This window comes from Heteronotia binoei, chromosome 7, assembly GCF_032191835.1.
Source record: "Heteronotia binoei isolate CCM8104 ecotype False Entrance Well chromosome 7, APGP_CSIRO_Hbin_v1, whole genome shotgun sequence".
NCBI lineage: Eukaryota > Metazoa > Chordata > Lepidosauria > Squamata > Gekkonidae > Heteronotia > Heteronotia binoei.
This window is the reverse complement of record NC_083229.1, coordinates 108,158,382-108,180,927: the sequence shown is the minus strand read 5'-3', so window position 1 is coordinate 108,180,927 and position 22,546 is coordinate 108,158,382. Positions and strand designations below refer to the sequence as shown.

At 39.3% G+C, this 22,546-nt stretch overlaps 1 protein-coding gene across 1 annotated transcript in view; it reads right to left on the bottom strand.

Annotated features, from left to right (window-relative positions):
• Positions 1 to 22,546, bottom strand: part of CDYL (chromodomain Y like) — a 161,825-nt gene that overhangs the window by 15,751 nt on the left and 123,528 nt on the right. The window contains exons 3-5 of the mRNA XM_060244188.1: positions 13,057 to 13,301; positions 10,998 to 11,170; positions 7,502 to 7,712 (exon numbers count right to left, since the gene is read on the bottom strand). Of these exons, the coding sequence (XP_060100171.1) occupies positions 7,502 to 7,712; positions 10,998 to 11,170; positions 13,057 to 13,301 (629 nt within the window). The remainder of the gene's footprint in view (positions 1 to 7,501; positions 7,713 to 10,997; positions 11,171 to 13,056; positions 13,302 to 22,546) is intronic.

The window sequence follows — 22,546 nt, the reverse complement described above, 5'->3', positions numbered from 1 at the left end:
TTATGCTGAATCAACCTAAATAATGGGGCAAGGAGCAATTGTAATCAAGTGCTTACACTTTTTTCAAGCCCTATTCATTTCTGTATCATCTACCAAAGTGTAAGAAACCAAGGCCAGACATAAATGAACCTACTGTTTTATTATCAACATCAATAGCTCTTAACTTTTTATTAACACTCCAGAGAGCAAAAATTGATAAAGCTGGTCCTACAACACTGCCCTATGTGATGACATCACTTCTTGGCAACCAGCAACATAGTTGAACAGCCCCCCACCCCCCCCATGCTGCTAATAGCATGAAATCATCCTCACTTCATCTTTTCTTCTGCTTGAAGAAGAATGACAAAGAAACCTTTTCACAGGAGCAAAAGAGGAAAAAGGGATTGCAATTACCTGTAATCTTTGTTCACTGAGTGGTCTTCTGTGCAGGCATACATGGGACTGCACTTCCACAGGCTGGCCATGGAGAGGAGCTAGCAAGCTTTAAAAGAAGTTTCTAGAGTCCCAAGAGTGCTCTCCCCTCCCTTCCACCTACTGTGTAGCTTTTCTCACCCAAAGATCAATGATGTCAGAGAGATGAGCACTCTTCTCTCAGTTCTCCATTTACTATCAAAAGAAGTGAGCTGAAGCAGAGAAGTCCACAGCAGGGAAGGAGGGAGATATGTGTGCCTGCACAGAAGAATACCAAGTTCACTTACCAAGGAGGAGGGAGCAGGCTGATTCAGCAGAAGACTGACTGCAGTACTGCTTTTCCCACTGCTGCCTCACTCCTGAGTCAACATCCACAGAATAATGTCGCACAGATGTCAAGGGTGTTGACCAAATTGGTGCTTTGCATATGTCCTCAAGCAGTAGTCTGCCTGAGAAGGCTGCTGACAAAACTTGAGCCATGGTTGAGTGTGCTAATACAGTGATTGGACAGGTTGTACCTCACAGTGTATGCTATTCTAATTGCTGAGACTATCCATTTAGATAGGGTCTGTGAAGAGGTGCCCTTTCTTTTATTGCAGCCTCTGAAACAGACAAATAAATGTCTTTCCTAAAGCCCTCTGTTCTCTTTAAATACAACAGGAGAGCTGTCTTGTATCTAATGTGTACATTTGTCTTCTCTGATGTGGATGTTGGCAGGTGGAGAAGGTTGGGAGGTTGATGTTGTGATCTAAGTGGTCCCTTGAGACTACCTTAGGGAGAAATTCCAAGTGTGGTCTCAGTACAACTTTTTCTATATGAAATTTTAGGAAGGGAAGATCACAGCAAAGTGAACTCAGCCCCCTTACCTTCCTGGCAGATGTTACACCTGCCTGAAATTCAGTCTTGTATGAAAGAACAGACAAAGCATAGGCTGCCATTGGTTCAAATGGTTTGTGCATTAGTCTGGACAAAACTAGAGATAATTTCACTGAGGGATGGTATGTACAATGGGTGGGTATAAATTTAATCAATCTTTAAGGAAATGTTTAGATTCTACTGCAGAGAAAACAGTAGAACCATTTATCAACTGGTTGTTGTAGATTTTCTGGGCTGTGTGGCTGTGGTCTTGCAAAGACCACTGCCACACAGCCTAGAAAATCTACAACAATCAATGGGCTCTGGCTGTGAAAGCCTTTGAGAACACATTTATCAACTCATGACCAACTGAAATAGCAACTTAATGGACCTTAATGGATGAGGTCAACAGACCTTCATCCCTTCAGGTAAGAAGGTATTTGAATATCTTAAATATATTAACAGGTATCTGGGCTGAGGCTACAGTTCATCACCCATATTGAGAATCTGTCCCACTTATATTCTCAGGTCTTCCTTGTGGAAGGCCTACAAGCTGCGGCCATCACTTCTGTTGTCCTCCTTAAGATGACCTTCTGTCACCTTGGGGCTGATCCACCAAGCTGCCAGGTGGAGGGATTTGAGCCTTGGATGGCAGATGGGACCCAATTGGATACAGTTGTCCTCCACTGGGAGGGCTATGAAAACCCCCTCGACAGGTTCCACACTAGTGGAAACCAGATCCATCTCGGCCAATAAGGGGCAAGGAGTATGCAGGTCTTTTTGTCTGCGTCTAGTTTGGTGACCACATTGTGGAGAATCCCAAAAGGGGGAAACACACAGAAAATGTGCCCATTCCAAGATAGCCGGAAGACATCTCCCATTGAGTTGCAATCCAGTGCTGCCCTGGAACAGAAACGGGGGCATTTTTTGTTTTCTAAAGTTGCAAACAGGTCTATACCTGAGAAACCCCACTGTTGAAAAATTGGGTACAGGCAGCAATCTGTCATTAATTCGTTCATTCATTCATTCAATTTGTATCCCACCCTCCCTGTAAGTGAGCTCAGGGCACAATATTTCAAAACAAATCAACAAGTTAAAATACATATAAATCCAGAAAGTTAATATAACCATTCTTGACCATTCTTGGGTGAGAGCTACATCTTTGTTCATGATGTCTGCTAGTATTGTATTGCCCTGCTATAGGAATGGTTGTGGGCTGTACTTTCTGTCTTCTTGCCCAATGCCAAATGCATATAACTGGATGAATCTGCCCCTACCCACAATTGTTTATGTAAAATTTGGCTGTCGTGTTGTCTGTTGCCAAAAGCACTCATGACCTTGAGATAATATGCAAAAGAAGTAAGAGTGCTTCTTATAGCCCTACACTCCAAGTTATTAATGTGAAGCTTGGTCTCAGTCTCAGGTGGTTGCTGGTATGGAAGGGTTTGATATATATACTCAGAGAATCTGAACGGCCTACCATAGTGAAATTTTGAGAGACTCTCTAGGCCAATACATCTTCTTGTACTATTGCTTTTATTGTAATGACTTTGCTACAATGTTATATTTTCTTATGAGATTCAGGACTTTGTCCATCTAATCACTAAAACAGCTCCCTTCTCTCAAAGGGGAGGACTTCTACTTTAGCACTGGTGACATGTGGGAGGGCTGATGACCTCAGCCAGGAATACCTTCTCTTCATTAAACCTGAAGCCATAGACCTACAATGGCAATCAACATCATGGTGAGATGCATTTAGCTACTGCTTCCTCACCTTTGGACTTCCAATATCAGTGCTTTAGCCAAGGGTTTGTTTCAATCTGGAATTAGGTCTACAAATTGAGTAATCCTATCCCACAGCAGCATTTGATATCTGCCCATTATGGCAGTAAAATTCAGTCCCATTTCTCCTGAGGAGTAGACCTTGTGACCTAAGTCGTCAAGCTCAGTAGGCACCCAACGCCCTCTTGCAGGCAGGAGTTTGGATACCAGGGAGTTTGCTTTTGGGTGATGAAAAAGGTAACTGCAGCCATCTTCCTTCACTCTATACAGGTCCTCAAGCTTTCTTGAAGCAGTGCTGGAAGCTGGCTTTGACCAGGTGTTCTTCATCTCATATACCCTGTAGAAATGGTAGGGCTATGGGTCACAATTCTGGATTGAACAGGACCTTCATTTTTGGATCAGAAGACTGTGGTTCTGTGGATAGGTATTCTAGATCGAGGGCTTTTGCCATGTGGATGATCTTTTCCACACAGAGTCTCAAGTCCTCTGTTAAGGGACGGAGCAGAAGGTTCACTGACTGTGGGTGACAGCATCAAGATGTCTTCAGATTCGGCATTCGATTTTAAGACTAAGAGAGGAGGCATTGATTTCCCAGATAGATCCTTTTATAATGAAGCCGCTAATTTAGCACCAAGAGTTAGAGCTATTACAGATAACACCTGTCCAGACTGGGAACAAATAGAATATAGGACTTTACAAACATTTAGAATATCCGACGTTCTGTGGAAGCTATCTTTAATCAGTTAGAAGGCAGTACAACAAAAAAAAAATTTATACATTTTATTAGGGTTATGAAAATAGAGGAAGGAGAAACCTGCACCAAATATTTCTATTTTATCATTGTTTATCAACCAAAGATGGTTTTCTCCAGGTCAAAGGTCAGAAGAATTTTTTTCATGGCGAAGAGCAGGCATATTTTGATTAATTTTGTTGATAAAGTAGAATTTTGACAAAACAAGTTTTGGAGCAAAAAATAGGATGCAATATAATGTGATATAGATATTTACAGTTGAAACACTTGATGGAATCACCAATGTTGACACAAGCCTTGCAAAGGCCTCTAACAGAATTTGAATAATTAGTAGAACAATCACTGGAACACTCAGGATTACTATCTAAGTTATATTTAATTTTAAATAGACTGTTATAAGATAAAGTACTATTCTACCAAAAACAATGGAACAGGGATTGCAAGACCACTTTTACAAATGAGGACTGGGAAGAAATCTGGAGCTCTCCTAGTATAACTTCTAGAGTTTTTAGTATTCATATTCAAGCAGTTAAAATGTCGACGCGTTTGGAATCTTCCACCAACCACTCTAAATAAAATTAACAAGGATTAAAATATACTATGTAGAAAGAAATGTGGTAGTCTGGCACATTTCTTATATTGTTGGTGGGCCTGCATTAAAACAAGCATTTTGGCACAAAGTTTGTCATCAAATTTAAAATAATAACAGGCTACTCTATACTTTTTTAACCTAAGTCTTTCCTTTTGAACAAAGGAATAGACCCTAGGATTAACAAACCAAAAGTAGAACTGATATCAATTTTATTATCCACTGCTAGGCTGACTATTGAAGCTAAATGGATAGATCACTCCACACCAAATATAGAATCCTGGCACCAAAAAATAACATTTCATTATGTATAAATTGGCACATAATCTCTCAAATTCATCACCTGATCAATATCAAAACAAAGCTATAACAATATGGTATCCTTTGTTAGATTATATGGCAAAACATGATATAGTTCCAAAAATCATTATAGAAGCTTAATATGCTTTTGATTTTGCAATTATTCTTGATATTGTAAACAAAAGTACCAAAATCTTTATCCTTTTTTCTTCCTTTTCTGTATTATTCTGTTATCTTAATAAAGTTATTTTTAAAAAGAGATGTCTTCAGATTCTGGGTCGGAACCTCTGTGGATGCCATCCTTGGATTCAGAGAAATGTGATGCTGCGTCAATGGTGGAGTGCTGTTTGTGGTCAGCTTCTTGTTGTCTTACTTCATAGAACAAGATGATAGATACCAAGGTGGAGGTTGGTGCTGGTTCTATGAGCTCCACTGTGTGAGGAACATCATGGGAAACAGGAACCATGGCATGTTTTGTTGTGGCTCTAGGGATGACATTCTGTCATTGTGTCATGATGGTGGGATCTCAAGAACTTCAGCATTACAGGGTGTCAGAGACTGCTGCTGTCACCTTGATAGCGAAGGGATCCTCAGTCTTGGGGACATGTTGCTCAGAATTGCTGGAAACTGCCGTTGTGGAGACATCAAAGTATGGCATGTTGGCTCCGTTCAGGGTTGGTGCTGGCTTGGTGACACAGTTCAATCTCAAGGGAAGAGTGACTATTGATGCCAAGGTGAGGTCATGGGGATGGTTGATCCCGGGGCAACAGGGAACGATGTGATAAGGCTCAGTGCACATGTTTAGATTTCTTTTTAGATTTTTTTACTGGCAGCTCCAATGCTGATTGGGCAACTGTTAATTTCTCACTCAGTTAAGGCATTAAGGGGGTCAAATACAGAGTATCAATGGTGCCCTTGATATTTTCTCTGTCCCTTGGAGCTTCTCAGAGTTTCAGACTGGGGCATTCAGAGCCTTTTCCCATAAGGCCATTTTTAGTCTGGCCACTCATCCTTCTCTTGCCTTGGGTGTGAGATGGTGGCAGGCCTGGCATGAGTCATATTATAACCTTCTCCCAAGCACAATAGGCACAATGTATGCTCATCATCTTGAGGCATTTTGGTTCCATACACTCTGCATTTTCTAAGGAGTGCCATGAATTATTGTTGTTATTTTGGCCAGGAAATTTCTGAGGGATGTCATTGTTGAAGCTTGGTGAGACATATCATCTCTCAGTGGTGAAGCTTGTTGAGGTAAGTCCCCTCTTACTGGCAGAAATAAGAGAACTGAGGGAAGAATGCTCCCCCTCCAACATTACATGAGCTTTGGATGGGAAAAGCTACACAGTACATGGAAAGGAGGAAGAGCACTCTTGGGACTCTAAAAACTTCTTTTAAAGCTCGCTAGCACTTCTATCCATGGCTGGTTTGTGGAAGCGCAGCCTCATGTGTAACTGCACGGAAGTCACAAAGATGAACAGTGATTTTTTTCCAACTCCTGTTCACTGCAGTTCACTGACTTGGGTTTCCAAGGGCTACTTTGGGAAGGGAATGGCAGGGAAAGATCCACCACAAATGCCCTCTGCTTGCAATTTACTGGACCCAACCTATTACCATATTGCAAGGTAACAAGCTGTCCAAACAAATGAAAGTCTTTACGAACATGTGATACGAGGAGATTATTGTTTCTAGTCTTTGTCACTGTTCCTAGTTGCAATTATAATTCTGGCCAGGGGAAGAGACCATCTTTAGCATGGTTGTTATGGAAAGACAGCATGAAAATTAACTAACTACAGTTTAGGTAGGAGCAAGGATTTTATAGGTTAGTAGATCTTGATCCTTTTCCTATAGATTAGTGGACCTAGTAGAGGCAAATTCTGTTATGCAATATACAGATTGAGGCAAATTCTGTTATACAATATACAGATTGTGTTGAAGGTAGGCTAGAGCCAAAGCAGATGGTCCATTAATTCAAGTCCAGTATTTACAAACCTGAGCTTCTATTAAAGAATACACTTATGCAAGTTGGGAGCCATTGGCTCCTCTGCCTCATCTGCTGGACTGTAAAGATTGGGAAAGAGTGTAACACTGAAGGACTTAGTCTACAAGCATCTACGATGGTGAAAACATAAATGCCAGACAAGCAGAAAGTGTTTCACTGGAAGTACTAACTTGACACCACTAAAGCACATTTTCCCTAAGACTATACACCAGATTAAACTCAACATCTTGCAGTTCAGAGAATGGGAACATACACTTGTCCCCCCGGAATCCATGGTATTTAATTACGCTGAAGTAATGTTGGACAGCAGCCATTGTAAGCAAAAGACAACAAATGATCAGAAGCCAGAGTTAGTCATGCTATGAAGAGCTGCTGGTTATTGCCCAAATAATGGAACAATCTAAAAGAAGCTAATGGGTGTTACACTGTAGATGTTTTTCAGGGCTGAGGCAATGAACGTGCTGCACTTTCCCCTAAGTAGTGATGTATATTCCAATTCAGATATGTGACTCCAGAAGTACTGGGTCATGAAAGCGTAACTATCTGGAAAGAGATAACGAGCTCTCCATTGTACGGCTCCTTCCAGATAGTTGTTTTCACGAACCAGTAGTCCAGAATTCACGTGTCTGAATGGAAAATATTTGCAGTGAAGTACATTATTCTGTTAGTAAGGACTGTCATTGCAGTGCCATGCTTACACAAAACATTATGGAGGTGTTAAGCTTAGTCCATGTAGGATAACGCAAGACGGAAGAGGGTGCACTGAGGTGAGATTTGTTATACTGTATTGATCTTTCTTTTATAGATTACTTACAGATGCCAGGCCCATTATTCTTGGGAATGTGAGGGATGAACATCCATCAGGACTTTGCCCAAACGTAGTATATGGAGTCTGAAACCAAGCCTTCTCATTAGCCCAAACCACATCACATAGAGGTAATATAGATGCTCCAAGTCCAATGGCTGGGCCATTTACTGCTACAATGATGGGCTTCTTAAACTGAATGAAAGTATTTACAAAATTCCTGAAATGAAATAAGTATCCAATGATCACACATTTTAGCAGCAAAACACTTCAGCCATATACACCTCAAAACTAAAACTGCTTTAACAAAAACTAGCCTTTTTGGAAACCTTGGTAATCACAGCTACAGTTCCTTATCCAATGTCACGATCAGGACTTTGCATCTGGATATTCCCAGGCCAAAAATAAACCTTAAATTAGCTGATTTGGGTTGGGGTTCATGGATATCTGAAATTACCCCTAATACTACTGAAACTCCTGAAATTTCAGATGTGTCTCAAATTTTTGTGGAAGACTGGAAAGGGAGAGAGAGGAAGTGCCCTGGCCCCCAGTTGTTGCACAGTACACTGTCCCTTTAAAAATTTAAAGGGACATTATTTTCATGACAAAGACCTGGCATCAAGAGTTGCAACCTTCCCCTCAAGATATTCAGTGACGCACCTGCTGGAATGGCCTTGGGTCAGCCATAACTCTTGCAGGAGTTGTCCTTGAAAGGGCAGCTGCTGTAAAAGCTCTCTCAGCCCCACCTACCTCACAGGGTGTCTGTTATGTGTGTGTGTGTGGGGAGGTAAAGGGGACTGTGACTGCTCTGAGACTCAGAGTATAGGGTGGGATATAGATCCAATATCATCATCTTCTTTAAAGTTTAAAGGATCATTATTTTCAATGGGAGCAGAAATAGCCTCTGGAGAGCGGCAGAAGGACAAGGCACACTTCCTCTCTCTCTTTCCCTACATGCTTCTGCTGCCTCAGGGAGGGGCAGAACGGCATCAATAACGTACGCATGTTTTTAAGGGCATAATTATCAGGTGCCAAAATTTCTATACTTTGAAACTGTGCCCCAAACCATTCCCTAAACAAAAACACTGTCCCCTGAAATTTCAGTGTAACAAAAATCATAACCTTAAAAAAGCTGACCTCAAAATAAACCAAAAGATTTTGAAGTGCTCAGCACCAAAGATACTATATGCGAAGGATTAAATGGCAAATCACTCACAAGGCTCAGAAAGATCTTCCAGGTTACTGGGAGAAAATTGCGGGGTATGGTCAAGGTGTTACAGTCAATAAAAGAGAATGCAAACAGAAAGTGGCTTTTTTGCCCCCCATAAAATCCACGATTTGGGACAAAGCCATTTTATTCCCACTATTTAAACTAATTTATATCCTACTTTTGGAATAATACATTGTGGACAGAGAGGAGGGGGTGCCTTCCTTGGTTGCTTTTTTACAGTTCTCTATGGGGACCTTTCCTTTTCCTATCTATTCCCATGATTTTCCCCTTCATTATCCTTAGGTAAGTGGAGAATATGGACTCTAATATGTTTGTATAACTCCTTTGGAATGATCTGAGATTAACAGATAAAATTACTGTTTTACAAATGCTTTTATTAGGACAAATCAATTTACAATATAGAAAATGAATGATATGGATGCACACATCTTTATTATTTATTGAAATGATAATGCTCAAGGCTCAGAATTTCAAAAAAGAGAGTTTTCCTTCTCTGATCTTGCCATAACTTGCAAGCTTCATTTTGGCAACGAGATCCAAGATTTTATACCATCTATATAACAGTGCAGAGAACTTGCTATTCTTCGAAGGTTTGTTGCAGTAGGTTTGTTGCAGCGAAAACAAGTTAATGAACATTTTTAGATCAGAATCTTCTTCAAAATAGTAAGGTAACCAAACAAAACATAGGTCATAAGGAATACTATGAAAATGAAACCACAGTTTGTCATTTCTTCTACATTGTTCAGGAGTTGATTATTCCAAAACTGAGCAATGATCATTGCCAGAAAATATGGATAAAATCAACGTATTGTTTGTATCTGCTGTATCTACCATCAATAACATTAGAAATAGCTCTAAGCCTATAGAAGGTAAGATTAATTCATCTATGTAAAATTTTGAGGTTGCACGTTTATTATTCTATTCTTGTATTTTTTTTATTTCCTGCAACCTACTGGGGGGGGGGGGGGAAGCCTACAATAATTAGCTTTAGCATCTGAAGTCATCACAAGTTTATAGACAGGTGCTATTTTCATTGAAAAAATGAAAAATCAGTTCATTAAGGTTTAACGTAAGGCAACTGAGTCTGGCTGGCTTCTGCTATCTAACAGCTAATTTTCTGAATAATTTATTCCAGCTGGCAAGTGACCAAACGGGACAGGGGAACAAAGGATTTTTCTCCTCTGTGAAAGGATGACTCATCTCTTAGCAAAAGAAGTCACTTGATCCAATCCTTACTCCTTGCTTGTATAACCTTGTTATTACGTACTTGTATGATGTCAAAAACTGGAAGCATTTATTTTATAATAAAGGACTATTTATAAAACAGGAAGCATGTTTTCCTGTAAGCAACAATGTGTTATATGCATCTTTGGTGTCATGAACAGGGCATCAAGTACAAAACCAAAAAAGACAATTCTCAAGGGCAAAACAAGCATCATGGAAAAAAATATAAACCTGTAATAAATGTCAGAAGCATGGCAGGTTTTCCTTCAAAATAAATTGCTTTCTATGCTGAATTTAGCTTTAGCAATTATTTCATCCTTGCAAGGTTGCCAATCATCAAACATCTTTAGTGCTTTGATAACAAATAAGATAGGCAAAATACTAAGTGCTCCAAACCATAATGGAAATGTGGAATTCAGACTGTTTACATAAAATGGCAGGTGCCAAACTTTAGTAATTTATTTACATTTAAAAGCCAGCCTCTCAAACAGTCATAGGATGGACATGGGTGGGGAATATGAGAACCATCAAGTCTGAGCACCTTTTGACTCAGTAGGAGGCTTCTGAACCTTCAGCCCACAATACTTTCATACCACCAATCTTATAATAATTGAGCCAGACTTCTTATTTTGAAGGGGAAGCTGGAAATTTTTGGTTTTTAACAAGTTTCTCCTGATCTCTTGGAGGCCAATGGTGTCATCCTAAAGAGAGGTAAACCCTTCTCAGCTCACTCACGTCAGTGGACTTAAGACAGGTGTACCTGTAAGTGTAGCAGGTACACTGCTCATTCCATTTTAAATATGCTCACTTCTGCCCCCCCCCCCCAAATTGGACAGCAAACGCTATCACTGTAATGTCTTCAGTAGGTCACACCTTCTGATTTAGTTAGAATCTAACTGTTGTGGTGAGAAAAGCCCCCAAGAATACAAGACAGCAGTTCTTATATCATACCTAAGTGTTTCAACACTGGCAGTGTTGCAGCATTCTGAGCTCCTGATTTTCTAAGAACAAGACACAACAGTACAATGAATAAAGAGCAGTTTTACAAACCTAATAGCATCTGCCATCTTAGTACTTTCCCTTTTTCTATCATCTGTCAAGCGCCGTATAAAATAAATGAAGTCAAGGCCACAGCAGAAGACACTGCCAACTGCACTGAGGAGAACGAGTTTGCTGTCATCAGCTGCTGCTGTGTTCAGTGCACTTTGGACTTCTTTCATTACCTGTAAATAAGATATATTAAGTACATGAAAACAGGATGCAGAATATTTCACCCAAAGCTCTTGCGAATACACAGCATTTCTTTGGACTGAACAGCAGGTGGCATATGCAACCAGTTCAGCAAACCCCTAATTTAGGCCAAAGTGTGTTTCAAAGTTCCCATTTTCATATTGGAAAAGGAACAACAAAAATAGAACATGATACTAATACAAATGAGCAAAAATTTAGAACTGGGGAAATGCTAACACTCTAAAAGAAAGACAGAAAAATTAAGTATTCTGCAAAATAGACAGGGGATTTCTAGAAAACTTTCCAATGCTCTCAAATGCAATCTGATTTAGCGTGTTTTATTTTAATTTATATTTGATTAACATTTTTAATAAGCATCCTGCATTAATTTTATGTCCCAATAGCAACAAACACTTGAACTAATATATGCGATTAGGAAAAAAAATAGATCAAGTGTGTTTTAAACATCATATACAATCAAATTCAAGGCTTCATATTTTTACTGGAGCCATACTTGTAAAAATGCAAAGTCAACAGAGCACACAATTATCTCCCAGTGTGCATATTTAAAAACAAACAAACACCTAATTTTATCACATTCCAAGAACAATTCATGGTATCTCCTCAACCTTTGTTTTCTGCATGTGTATTTCAACAGACTTTTAACTCTCTTCCAGAAAGGTCACAGGGGTGCCAGCTCCACTGTCACGGTGCATAATTCCTTGCGACACCTATATAAAATTGGTAAATATAATATCTCTTCCATCAAGTTAGAGGAGATATCTGTGCTGGGGCTTATTTAATGATGGATTTTGATCAATATATTTATGATGATTTTTATTTTGTAAACTGCTTCGAGCAGGTTCTTGGAGAGTCAGCATTAAAATGTTCTAAATAAAAAAAAGTAAATGAATAAGTAAAAATAAATAAAAGTAAGAATTTTAAAAAAGTTGACTTGCACAGCCAATCAAAGCAAGTTGATATCCTCATTTTTAAAAGTATGACTATTATACATATTTGTGGTTTTATTCCCTCCCCTCATTTATTAATCTAGAGAACATATACGTAATCTTTCTTACACAACTCTTGGGGATAATCACCTGAGAAACATTAATTACAACTTTTGAAACTGCCATGGCTTCCTAATATTGCATTGGCAATGGCAGCTCTTCACTGTCATTGGTTTTGTGAAACAATTAATATTCAGAAACAGAAAAAGAATCTGCCCCCACCCTTTGTCAGAAAATACAACATGCACATAAATAAAACAGAAATTGAATAAAAATGGCAAGAGATAAACAACTGTTCAAACTACTCTGAAGATTCAAACTGGCATCCTTATTACATCTACTCAAGGCTCATTTACTTCAATTTAAATTTTCAAATTTCTGAAAGTGAACCTAGTAGTAATACTGAAACGCAGGCTCAGTCTACCCCATCTTTGCACTATTCCTTCCCATTCCACTCCTGACCTTGTCCTTCAAGTTTTCCAACTCCTCCGGCTTCAGCAGCCTTAAAGTCTCCTGCACTCTTAATGAACTCTTTTATTTCTTTCCACCTGCTCACAAGGCCCAAAACAGTTTCCCTAAGACAAGGTGCCATCTCTCTCTCTCTCTTTAATTCAAACTTTCTTAAAAATCCATCTTCCCCACAAGGCTTTTAACCTTCATTTCCAACTGTAACTAAGCTTAACTTGTATTTGCTCCTGATTCAACCCTTGCTACAGAAGCCTCTCCCTACACTGCATCTGTTGCTAAATTTAGAGTAGGACATCCTTGGCAGAACTTCCATAAGTCAGCACTGTCATTAAAGCTGCTGTAAGGACACGACTCCACCACACCTCCCTGCACCGGCCCCCAAAAAATCAAATGGTTCTAACCTCTGGATTTAATGAATTGTTCTCTGATGATTTGGTTGATAATAAAATGTGCGTGAAGCCATCTTGTTTCCTGACAACAATGTCTCTGTACCGGTAAGCACTTTCAGTTTGTCTCACACTGAATCGTAGTCTCTTATCAAAAGGCTGGTCCCTCCTTTCATCAATAAATCTTCGTTTGCTGGCTGTCACTGATGTCTGTATGTTGGTACCATTAGTTGCTAATGCTTCTATGAAGGTAGATGTACCTGCGAAAGTTTCAACAAAGTATGCTTTGATATTCACTTTACCAATTACAAATCCCGATTACTGTGAATAACCTTCCAGTCCCAAACTGCAACCGCAACAAAAGTGAAAGTTTGGATGGTGGTGGAGAGAAGTGCCATCAAGTCACAGCTAACTTATGGAGACCCTCTAAGGTGTGGTCCCAGAGAAATGTGGAAAGTAATGATACCTGAAACAACAAAGTCTTGTGTGGCACCTTAAGGATTATCTGAAACACATTGTCTTAAGAGCATGAATGATAATACCACCACAAATATTGACGCGCTGAACAGTGACCTACTATCTGATTACCTTGCAATCTAGTTTCTTTTTATATGTAATGGTTAACTGTTTCTATACATCTTGTTGGAATTTTTTTTGTTCTTAGCAAACTGTTTGCTTTTAGAAAGGCCAAGAGAGTCTACAATCCAGTTGCTAGAGCGCTCCTGTAAAAAAGCTTACTATGCTCTTACAGCAAAGAACCCTTCACTGTACCAAGTTAACATCAGCTTCGCCATTAAGCATTTTTTATTGTTATTTTTGGGAAGAATAAAATTTTTCATCTCTGGCTCAGAAATCCATCTCACAAGACAATCCAAATAAGTTGAATATTACCTTGTGTGAATGTAGTGCCCCACTTACTCTTGAGTAGAAACACAAGTATGCCCAATACCCAGTAGCCCCAGTGCTTAAAGACACAAGCAGTGTCACCTATGAACCTCAGGAAATCTGTGGTAGAGCCCTCTCTTCAATTTCTGCAGCTGGAACAGCAAGTAGGAGTGAGCAAAGAGGATGAAGCCCAAGAGACCAATCACCGAATGAGTCATTGACTTGTCAAGTTTATTTGTGAAGGCAGGACCTGCAGGACTAAAGTATGCACTGAGACTCTTCTTTATACTTTACTTCTGTTTCCAACTTCATACTTTAAGCAAGAGGAAATTGAACAAGATATTTATTTATTTACATTATTTATAGTCCGCCTTTCTCACTGGAACTCAAAGCAGATTACATAGAGTGAGTGGATTACACAGAGTGAGTTAAGACAATCAACCAGATGAGACATTCAATAAACAATAAAATAGAGCACGGGTGGCCAATGGTAGCTCTCCAGATGTTATTTGCCTACAACTCCCATCAGCCTCAGCCAGCATGGCCAATGGCTGGGGCTGATGGGAGTTGTAGGCAAAAAAACATCTGGAGAGCTACCATTGGCCACCCCTGAAATAGAGTTTGGTATGTGGATCAAACCAGAAGTCTAAAAAACAGAAATCAAACAAATCATAATGGTTAACATAACACATTAAATGATGAAAAAAAAAATCACCCAAGTGACTTTGTGAAGTCTTTTGTAGAGAGCCTGCATAAAAAAGCCCTCTTGGATAATTTACTTGTGCAGTTTGTGGAAAGCCAGGAAAAGCAGGAGCCTTCCTGAGCTCCCCAGGCAGGCCATTCTACAAGATGGGGGCCACAATGGAGAAGGCACATGTACAGGCAGTTGTAGATTTGCCCATTTGCAGACTGGCGCTTGCAAAAGGCCTTCTTCATATGAATGAAGCTGTCATGGCTGAGCACAGATGGTCTTGCAAACAGGAGAGTTCAAGACTATAGCAACGATCCAGGTGGCCAGATCAGCTGTATCGATGTAAGGGGCCATTTTCCAAGCTAGTTGGAAGAAAGCCCTTTTTTAAAACAACTACATTAACTTGCTTCTCCAGCAATAACTTAGGACTGGGAAGTGATCCTTAGTACGACCAAGCAGGGCCAGCCCTAGACTGTCTGGTAGCCTAGGCAAGGTTAACTTTTGGTGCTCCTCTGCACTGATAACATCATTGAGTCACATGGGGGGCAACCAATTAGGAGCTCCCAGAAGGCCAGCACCTGAGGCAATCGCCTAGTTTGCAAACTGTAGGGCCAGCCCTGCTACCTAGTAAGTGGGGGGGGGGGGCAGGGCAAAGAATGATATCTGAAGAAAGGAAATCAGTTTCTACAACTGAGAATCCTGGAAGAACATACAAAATAGCCGCCCTGAGCCACTTGTGGGAAGGGCGGGATATAAATCTTAAATAAATAAAATAGCATTTGCTCCACAGGGGCAGAAAAGCGGCCTCTGAGAACTCACTAATTTTAAGAAATTACTGTAAAGTTGCTAACTTCTAACAGAGTCTCTGTTAAACTCCATGATAAGCCAGATGAAGTCCAGACTGATGAAGCTTCTCAGGAGCGGAGGATCTGAGTGCTCACAGGACAAAACTAACAACATCTTCCGGCATTCGTTCTGCCCACATCACTGAGCAAAGAAGGTGAAGAAACCAGACAACTGTCTGAAATGAACTAACTAGAAGGAATTGTTTACAGGTACCTTTTTAATTCAAAAAGAGAAAGGATGAATAAAAATATACAAAATACAGTCACACTGCAAGAGCTATTGTCACACATGAAATTTATTTTCCATTCTCAAGCGTTTCTAATTAGCAAAATTAATTATGCTTAATTTGTATTTACAGGAGACGTAGAAAATAGAAATTCATACCAACTTATTTTCTACTATAAACCTTTCAGCTTGATAACACTTCTACTGAAAACATCAGTGCTGAAGATGTATGACAAAAATGTTCATATGTTTATCAGCTGAAGTATCCCATTCCCTACATACAAAAAAGTCCTTGTAACTCTAGAGCAATAAACCTATATATTACCATTTTATTGGCCTAATTGCTGGCACAGGGAAAAAAAGGAAAGTGAATGTGATCTGTCACAACCTATAGCAGCAAAAATTGTATTAAAACCCACGTGCAACCCAATCTTTTGCAATTTTTTTTAAAGTTCCATTGAGTTCAATGGGATTTGCTTGCAAGTAAGTATGAAGAGAACTATAATGCAATAGTTTTTTTACTTCAAGAAACAAAGATACTTGAGAAAAATCTTTATGACAATGATGACAATCCTGAAAAATAAAGTGCTATGGATGTGATGCAATGACGTTATGATTCCATAACTATGGAAACACAGCTAGCTAACAATTATGGCCACAACGCTATAATACATACATCAACTTTCAAACATACATGTTTCATAGGAAGCTCACTATAGAAAGATGGCAAGTTATTACATGCAGAGAAAAACTTAAAAATCTGAACCTACTCTGTAATTGCTGCAGAGCTAGTCTTTTCTAAGAACTTGTGCATTTTCATTTATGGGAATTGCTTTAATAAAAGGTTTTACCTCACCTACTTTGCACTCTTCAATCTCTGGGACCAATAATACAGTTAACAGCCTATACTTATTAGTTACAGCTTTATTACAGCTCTGTGAATCTATTTAATTAGGGGATAAGCTTGTAGATAAGGTATTACAAATAAAAGACCTCTTCTGTAAATATTAGCTGATTAACAGAATATAAAAGGAGACCCACAGTCTAAGTATTTGTACTCTCAACTACTTGTAACTATGAACAGAAAAGTAACACACCATCTCTTTTTCTTCATTTAGTTAGCAGTTATAGTTGAGTTTGCTTTCATAAAATAGAAAAGCTCCTATTCACTGAATGTCTTTCCTATCTCAACAACTATTTTCAAGCAAAGGACCAGTTATGTTTTAGTCAATTGCTTATGAAGAAAAGGGAAGATATTTGCTCTTCTTTATTTTTATTTTTATGATATTTATGAAGATAAAGGGAAGATAATAGCCACCATGATATATTGGCCACCTATTGAGTAATAATATCTTAAAAGTGCATTCACATTTGGTCTAGCAATATCTTGAGCTAGTTTAAGTGGTGATTTCCATGATAGATTCTGATGAAAAACCACTCCCAGATATTTAAAATGGGTCAATTCTATTCCACCATCTTTGATTTTTCATGATTATTATTATCCTCAACATCATCTTTAATTTATATCCCGCCCTCTCCGCAAGCGGACTCAGAGTGGCTAACAATCAGTTCAAAACTTCAAACAAATACAATTAAACAGTTCAAAATTTCAAACAGTAAATACAATTAAAATATTTTAAAACATTTTATGGTGCTGCTAAGCAACAACCTAGGTGGGATCATCCTTTACTAACAGTGAGCCTGTAGCAATTCCAGTTTCTCAGTAGTGTAGGATGACAGCCCTCTCCCGATTTAGGTGCCAAAGGCCTGTCGAAATAACTCAGTTTTGCAGGCCTTGCAGAATTGAGAGGTCTCGCAGGGCCCTTATGACCTCCGGGAGTGCATTCCATATTTCAGGTGCTGCCACTGAGAAGGCCCTGGACCGTGTGGGGCACATTCTGGCCTCCCTTGGTCCGGGGATGGACAATAGATGTTGCGTCCCTGAACGCAGTGCTCTCTGGGGAACATGTGGAGAAAGGCAGTCCCGAAGACAGACAGACCTCCGATCATATAAGGCTTTAAAGGTCAATACCAACACTTTTACAGTTGTAGCTTTTTAGTGAAGACCATTAATTTTCAATTTGCTCTAATTTACTGTAAGCCCCTCCCTCTTGTTTGCAATACTAGGTATTGTTTTCCAGAAGCCAACTTCAGATCTTGATATCAAGACTGCATCATCCATATACAGTAGCGTGGGGATTTCTTGGCCAGCTCATATAGGAGCATAGTGAGCTTTTAAAAAAAATATACGGCACCATACCATTCAAACATAAATTAAAACACCAGAGGGCAATAAACTGCCTTGTTTTATCCCTTTAGTGAATTTGTAAGCTGGCCTTCTGGGCCATAATGCATCAGCGAAGAAGGTATTTGCCATGATCCATTCTAACAACAGGTCATGAATATCTGCCAACAAAACCTTAGATAATGAACCCTGTGAAGTTAACAGGCAACCGAGTGGATTACCCCATTTCTGGGTAAGATTCAGGGTTACACAAATAATACTAGGCTCAAATGTCTTTTATCTGACAAGAATCCAAAATCAATTATCAAGTAGCTAGATTCTGTGTACTGATACTTAGGTCATGGAATCTGTATTTTAACTAGGCCGCAATTTTAACTTTTTATTTTGTATATCTTGTATTCTGTATACTTTTTTTTGTTTTAACATAAGTACATGGCTGATCTAATGACCGTAATAATGTCTGTCTGTCTGATTTTCTGCTCTCTAGTCCTGACAGATAGATACAGGGAGCAGAAAGCAACAGTGGTTTAAACTGCTTGTGTAAACAGCTGCGGGAAGCTAAAAGGATATGAATGGCTCTCAGCCATTCAAGCCAAACAGCTGAGCAGTGGAGAGCTTCCAGACACTCTACTGTTTTTTGGTAAGTCCCTGCTTTCCGCTCTTCATGAACCATCACTAATTACTATGAATTATGCCAAAATTCATGGTAGTTCATCCCAGCTCTTCAGTTCATGAACTCTGGTTCGCGAACCCCAAACAGGGCAAAATTTTTGATGGACTTTGGTTCATCAGCTGATTCATACCCATCCCTAGACACAAGCATATGTGGCTTTAAAACGAATGCAGCCATGGAGAAGTCATGGAGAAGAGATCAATGGCTTCTAGCCATGGTAACTAAAGGGAGCCTCCATATCCAGAAGCAGTAAACCTCTAAATACCAGTGCTAGAAGGCAAGATCAGAGGAAGGTGGCCTCTGTACAACTGTTTGGCCACTGTCTGAGACAGGATGCTGGTTCTGATAGACTACCAGTCTGATCCAGCAGGGCTCTTCTTCTGTTCTCATAAAGTTTTGTCTACTCCGTTCACTCATGCCTATTACTGTCTCTTGAAATCAAAATGCCACAATTTCATTCAGAAACCAAAAACTAGATTGTTCATGGCAACACTATATGAAACCCTTAACCTCATATGCCTCTTCTTCCTCATACATGTGTGGGGAAATGAAGCCTTCCTGGTTCAGCTCTAACTGTAGTTTGTTTCAACAGCCCAAATTAAGTAAAATAACAAACAGGGATTCTACACCACATTTTAATATTGATTTAGATGCAAGAGAATGAACAATGAGTTGGCATTTTCTCTAATTAAGACATTACAGCACAGCCACAAATTGCAGTCAAGGAAATCTTCAATTGCACAGCTGTGTGCAGGGAGAGGGGGAAGGAAAATGCAAACCCAAGAGGTTCCTACCTCATGCTCATCACAAACACAACAAATTGCTTGGGGTAGCCAGTTGGATGCTGAACAGGACATAATTACAATTTAAGAAATTTGACAAAATGGGTATGCATCACAGTAACAGAATCTGTATAATAGTATATACTGAATTTACATTAAATCAAAATCATTAATAATCTTTTATTTGTTACTACTTCATTATCACTGAATGCACAAGCCCATTAAACTACAATTAAACAATTATTTAACAGTAATTAAAACTTCTCTTTTACAAACTAGTGTTGAATTTATGTTAATATGCATTGTTCAGCTTTCTCTGATGCTTTATAAAATTTATCTGAAAAAAATCACTGTGGAAAGTTCTGTTAAAATTTTCTTCATATATAATTCAATTGAGGAATTAAAATTATCTCAGCCTTAATATTTGACATCCTAGTTTCTATCAATTGCAGGTCATGTCAAGAAAACACAGTAAAAGGAATTATTGGCAGCAAGGGTAATAAAGAGCAATATCCTGCTTTGTATATTTGGCTTCAGTGCAAACATCTAAAAATAGTTGCCACTGGACTCCCAACTGTATTCTGTTGCTTCAGACCAACATGGCTGCCCACCTGGCTCCTTCTAAAAATACAGTTTGTTTACAGAATATTTGCCACAGTTTGGTTTTTTAAAACATATTACAAAATGGAGATTCAAATGGCCGCCTAGATCAAATTGCTATGAACAAGTTTTCATTCAAGCCTTACTGTATGAAGTAGTACGTTCGTGATTTTTTTTTTTAAAAAATCTCTTTTTAAAGCTTAAATTGGATGTTAAGACTTTTTAATGTTCCAATGATAGCATGCTTCTCTTCCAAACATTTTATTTTTTACAATGAAAGAGGAACTTAATGGAAGCGTGTGTCTTCCAAATGAACTTATGACTTATTATGAAGTTATGAATTACTGCTTATCTTTTTAAAGAACAAACGGTGGAAAAGACATCTTTGTCAGCCATCAATTGTTGGAGCACTTATATTACGCCGTGTTCCTGGGGCTCATGGAATAGCAAGCCACCATGAATGTTTCCAACTGACCCATCTGGATGACACTTTTATGCTTGATGTATCTCCCAGGCATCTGACAAGATTAGTCTCTTGTGAGATGGGCATGTGACAGTGCAGCTATTATGGAAAGAAAGAAGGTTAGAAAGCAGCACTGGAAAGAAGCAGCACCTTCTAGTGTTGATTCCAAACAGTACCAGTTACAGTCTGTAAACTACTTCCTATAAAGAGTTATGAGCCTTGTTATCTAAAAGTAAATTATGCATGTATACCATTTTCAAAATAGCAAAGATTGTTGTCAAATATTTAAGAAATAAGCAGCACAATCCTAACCTTTTCTAAGTTTGTTTGCTTCAATAGACTTAGAAGGGTATGGAAATTTGTTCAGGATTGCACTGTTAGTGTACTGAGGTTCTATAAAACCAATGAGTTGTATCCAATGAGGCACACTAGCATTACAGAACTTCCCCTCTTGTTCTTTCTACTGCAGCCCACTGAGTGCATTGAATTTTTCTCCATGGAAATCAGCGGGAAGTGCCATCCCCCTTCTCACAGCAGAAGTGGCAGGATACAGGCCAATATATTATTTATCGTTATATCAACGAATCAATATTCACTTTTATTTAGAAAATGATTAAGTAACAGAACATTTCAGACCTAATCATTCTTTTGTCTTGGTGGTTGAAAACTGCATGATTTAAATCAGTGCATTCTCATTACTTTGCGAATTAAGGTGTAATGGTTTGTCTCTCGAGTTAGAAACGAATAGCTGAGATCAAGGCACATATACTACAACATTCTTCTCAAGAATTTCTTCTTCAGAACTGGCACCTACAGAATTCTGAAACGCTCCCTGTGAATCTTAATGGAACACAGAGCAAGGGAACCAACCTCTAACCCAGCACTCTAGTCAGGCTGTCCACAGGATACTAAGATTCTAGAAAATCATACACAATTGGGAATGGGGAGGAGAGCAGCGGACAGAGGATGTAATTTATTTGTAATTTCAGTAAAAAGGTAATATAAACTTTGGGATTAAAACAGGCCAACAAGCAGCTATTATATACAGTACCAACATGAACTATTGTTCCTGAGCAATACATGCATATAATATAGATAGAAGGGACAGAAGAAGCAATTCACACATAGTTCTGCAAAGAAATTGTAATAGCATGAATTTATGAATAGGTTAACAGGCCCAACCTGTCTGAAACACACACATAATATTTATTCTTCCCGGTTTTCCAACTGGCGTTCTTGGGACACGCTTGATGGTCACCACAGAGCAGAAGCCGGGAGACCTTGTTCCAATGATAGTATGCTCTTCTTTCAAACAATTTGGTTTTTACAATGAAAGAGGAGACCCAAAATCTTCCATGCTTCCAAAACGGTTTCTCTGGAGCCCTCCCTGTATTAGAAAGTGGTTTAGTCCATCAACCCTGCCTGGCTTTGAGCCCTGGTGCCGAGAAACAGACAGCACAAAGCAAGCTGTGCTCTAGTCAGATGCCATGTTGCCTTCCGTGGTTTATTACAATATGGCGGTCTTAACAACAGTTAGTCATGCATGGTTTCTCAGTCACGTTATGTTTGCCTCCCTCCCCCTCGTGTCTCCTTGTTGCTATTCTGAATTTTTCTCTTGTCCCACAACCTAAGCCTCAAACTGGAAACCGCCACAGTGGTGTTAACTTTCCCTTTACTGTAGCATTAACATGGGTGTTTTTCATGACTCCATGGAGAAACAGGGAGGAGGAGTCTAGATATGACATTACTGCAGTGCTATTCCACCTATAGCCAGATCATTGCTATAACATTAGTTTGTTTCAGGAAAGAGGAAGCAAGTAATCTGAAGAACCATAAGAACACAAGAGAAGCCATGTTGGATCAGCCAACACTTTGTGTCACACAGTGGCCAAAAAACCCAAGTACCATCAAGAGGTCCACCAGTGGGGCTAGAAGCCCTGCCACTGTGCCCCCCTCCCAAGCACAAGAATACAGAGCATCACTGTCCCAGACAGAGTTTTCCAACAATACGCTGTGACTAATAGCCACTGATGGACCTCTGCTCTATATGCTTATCCATTCCCCTCTTGAAGCCATCTATGCTTGTAGCTGCCAC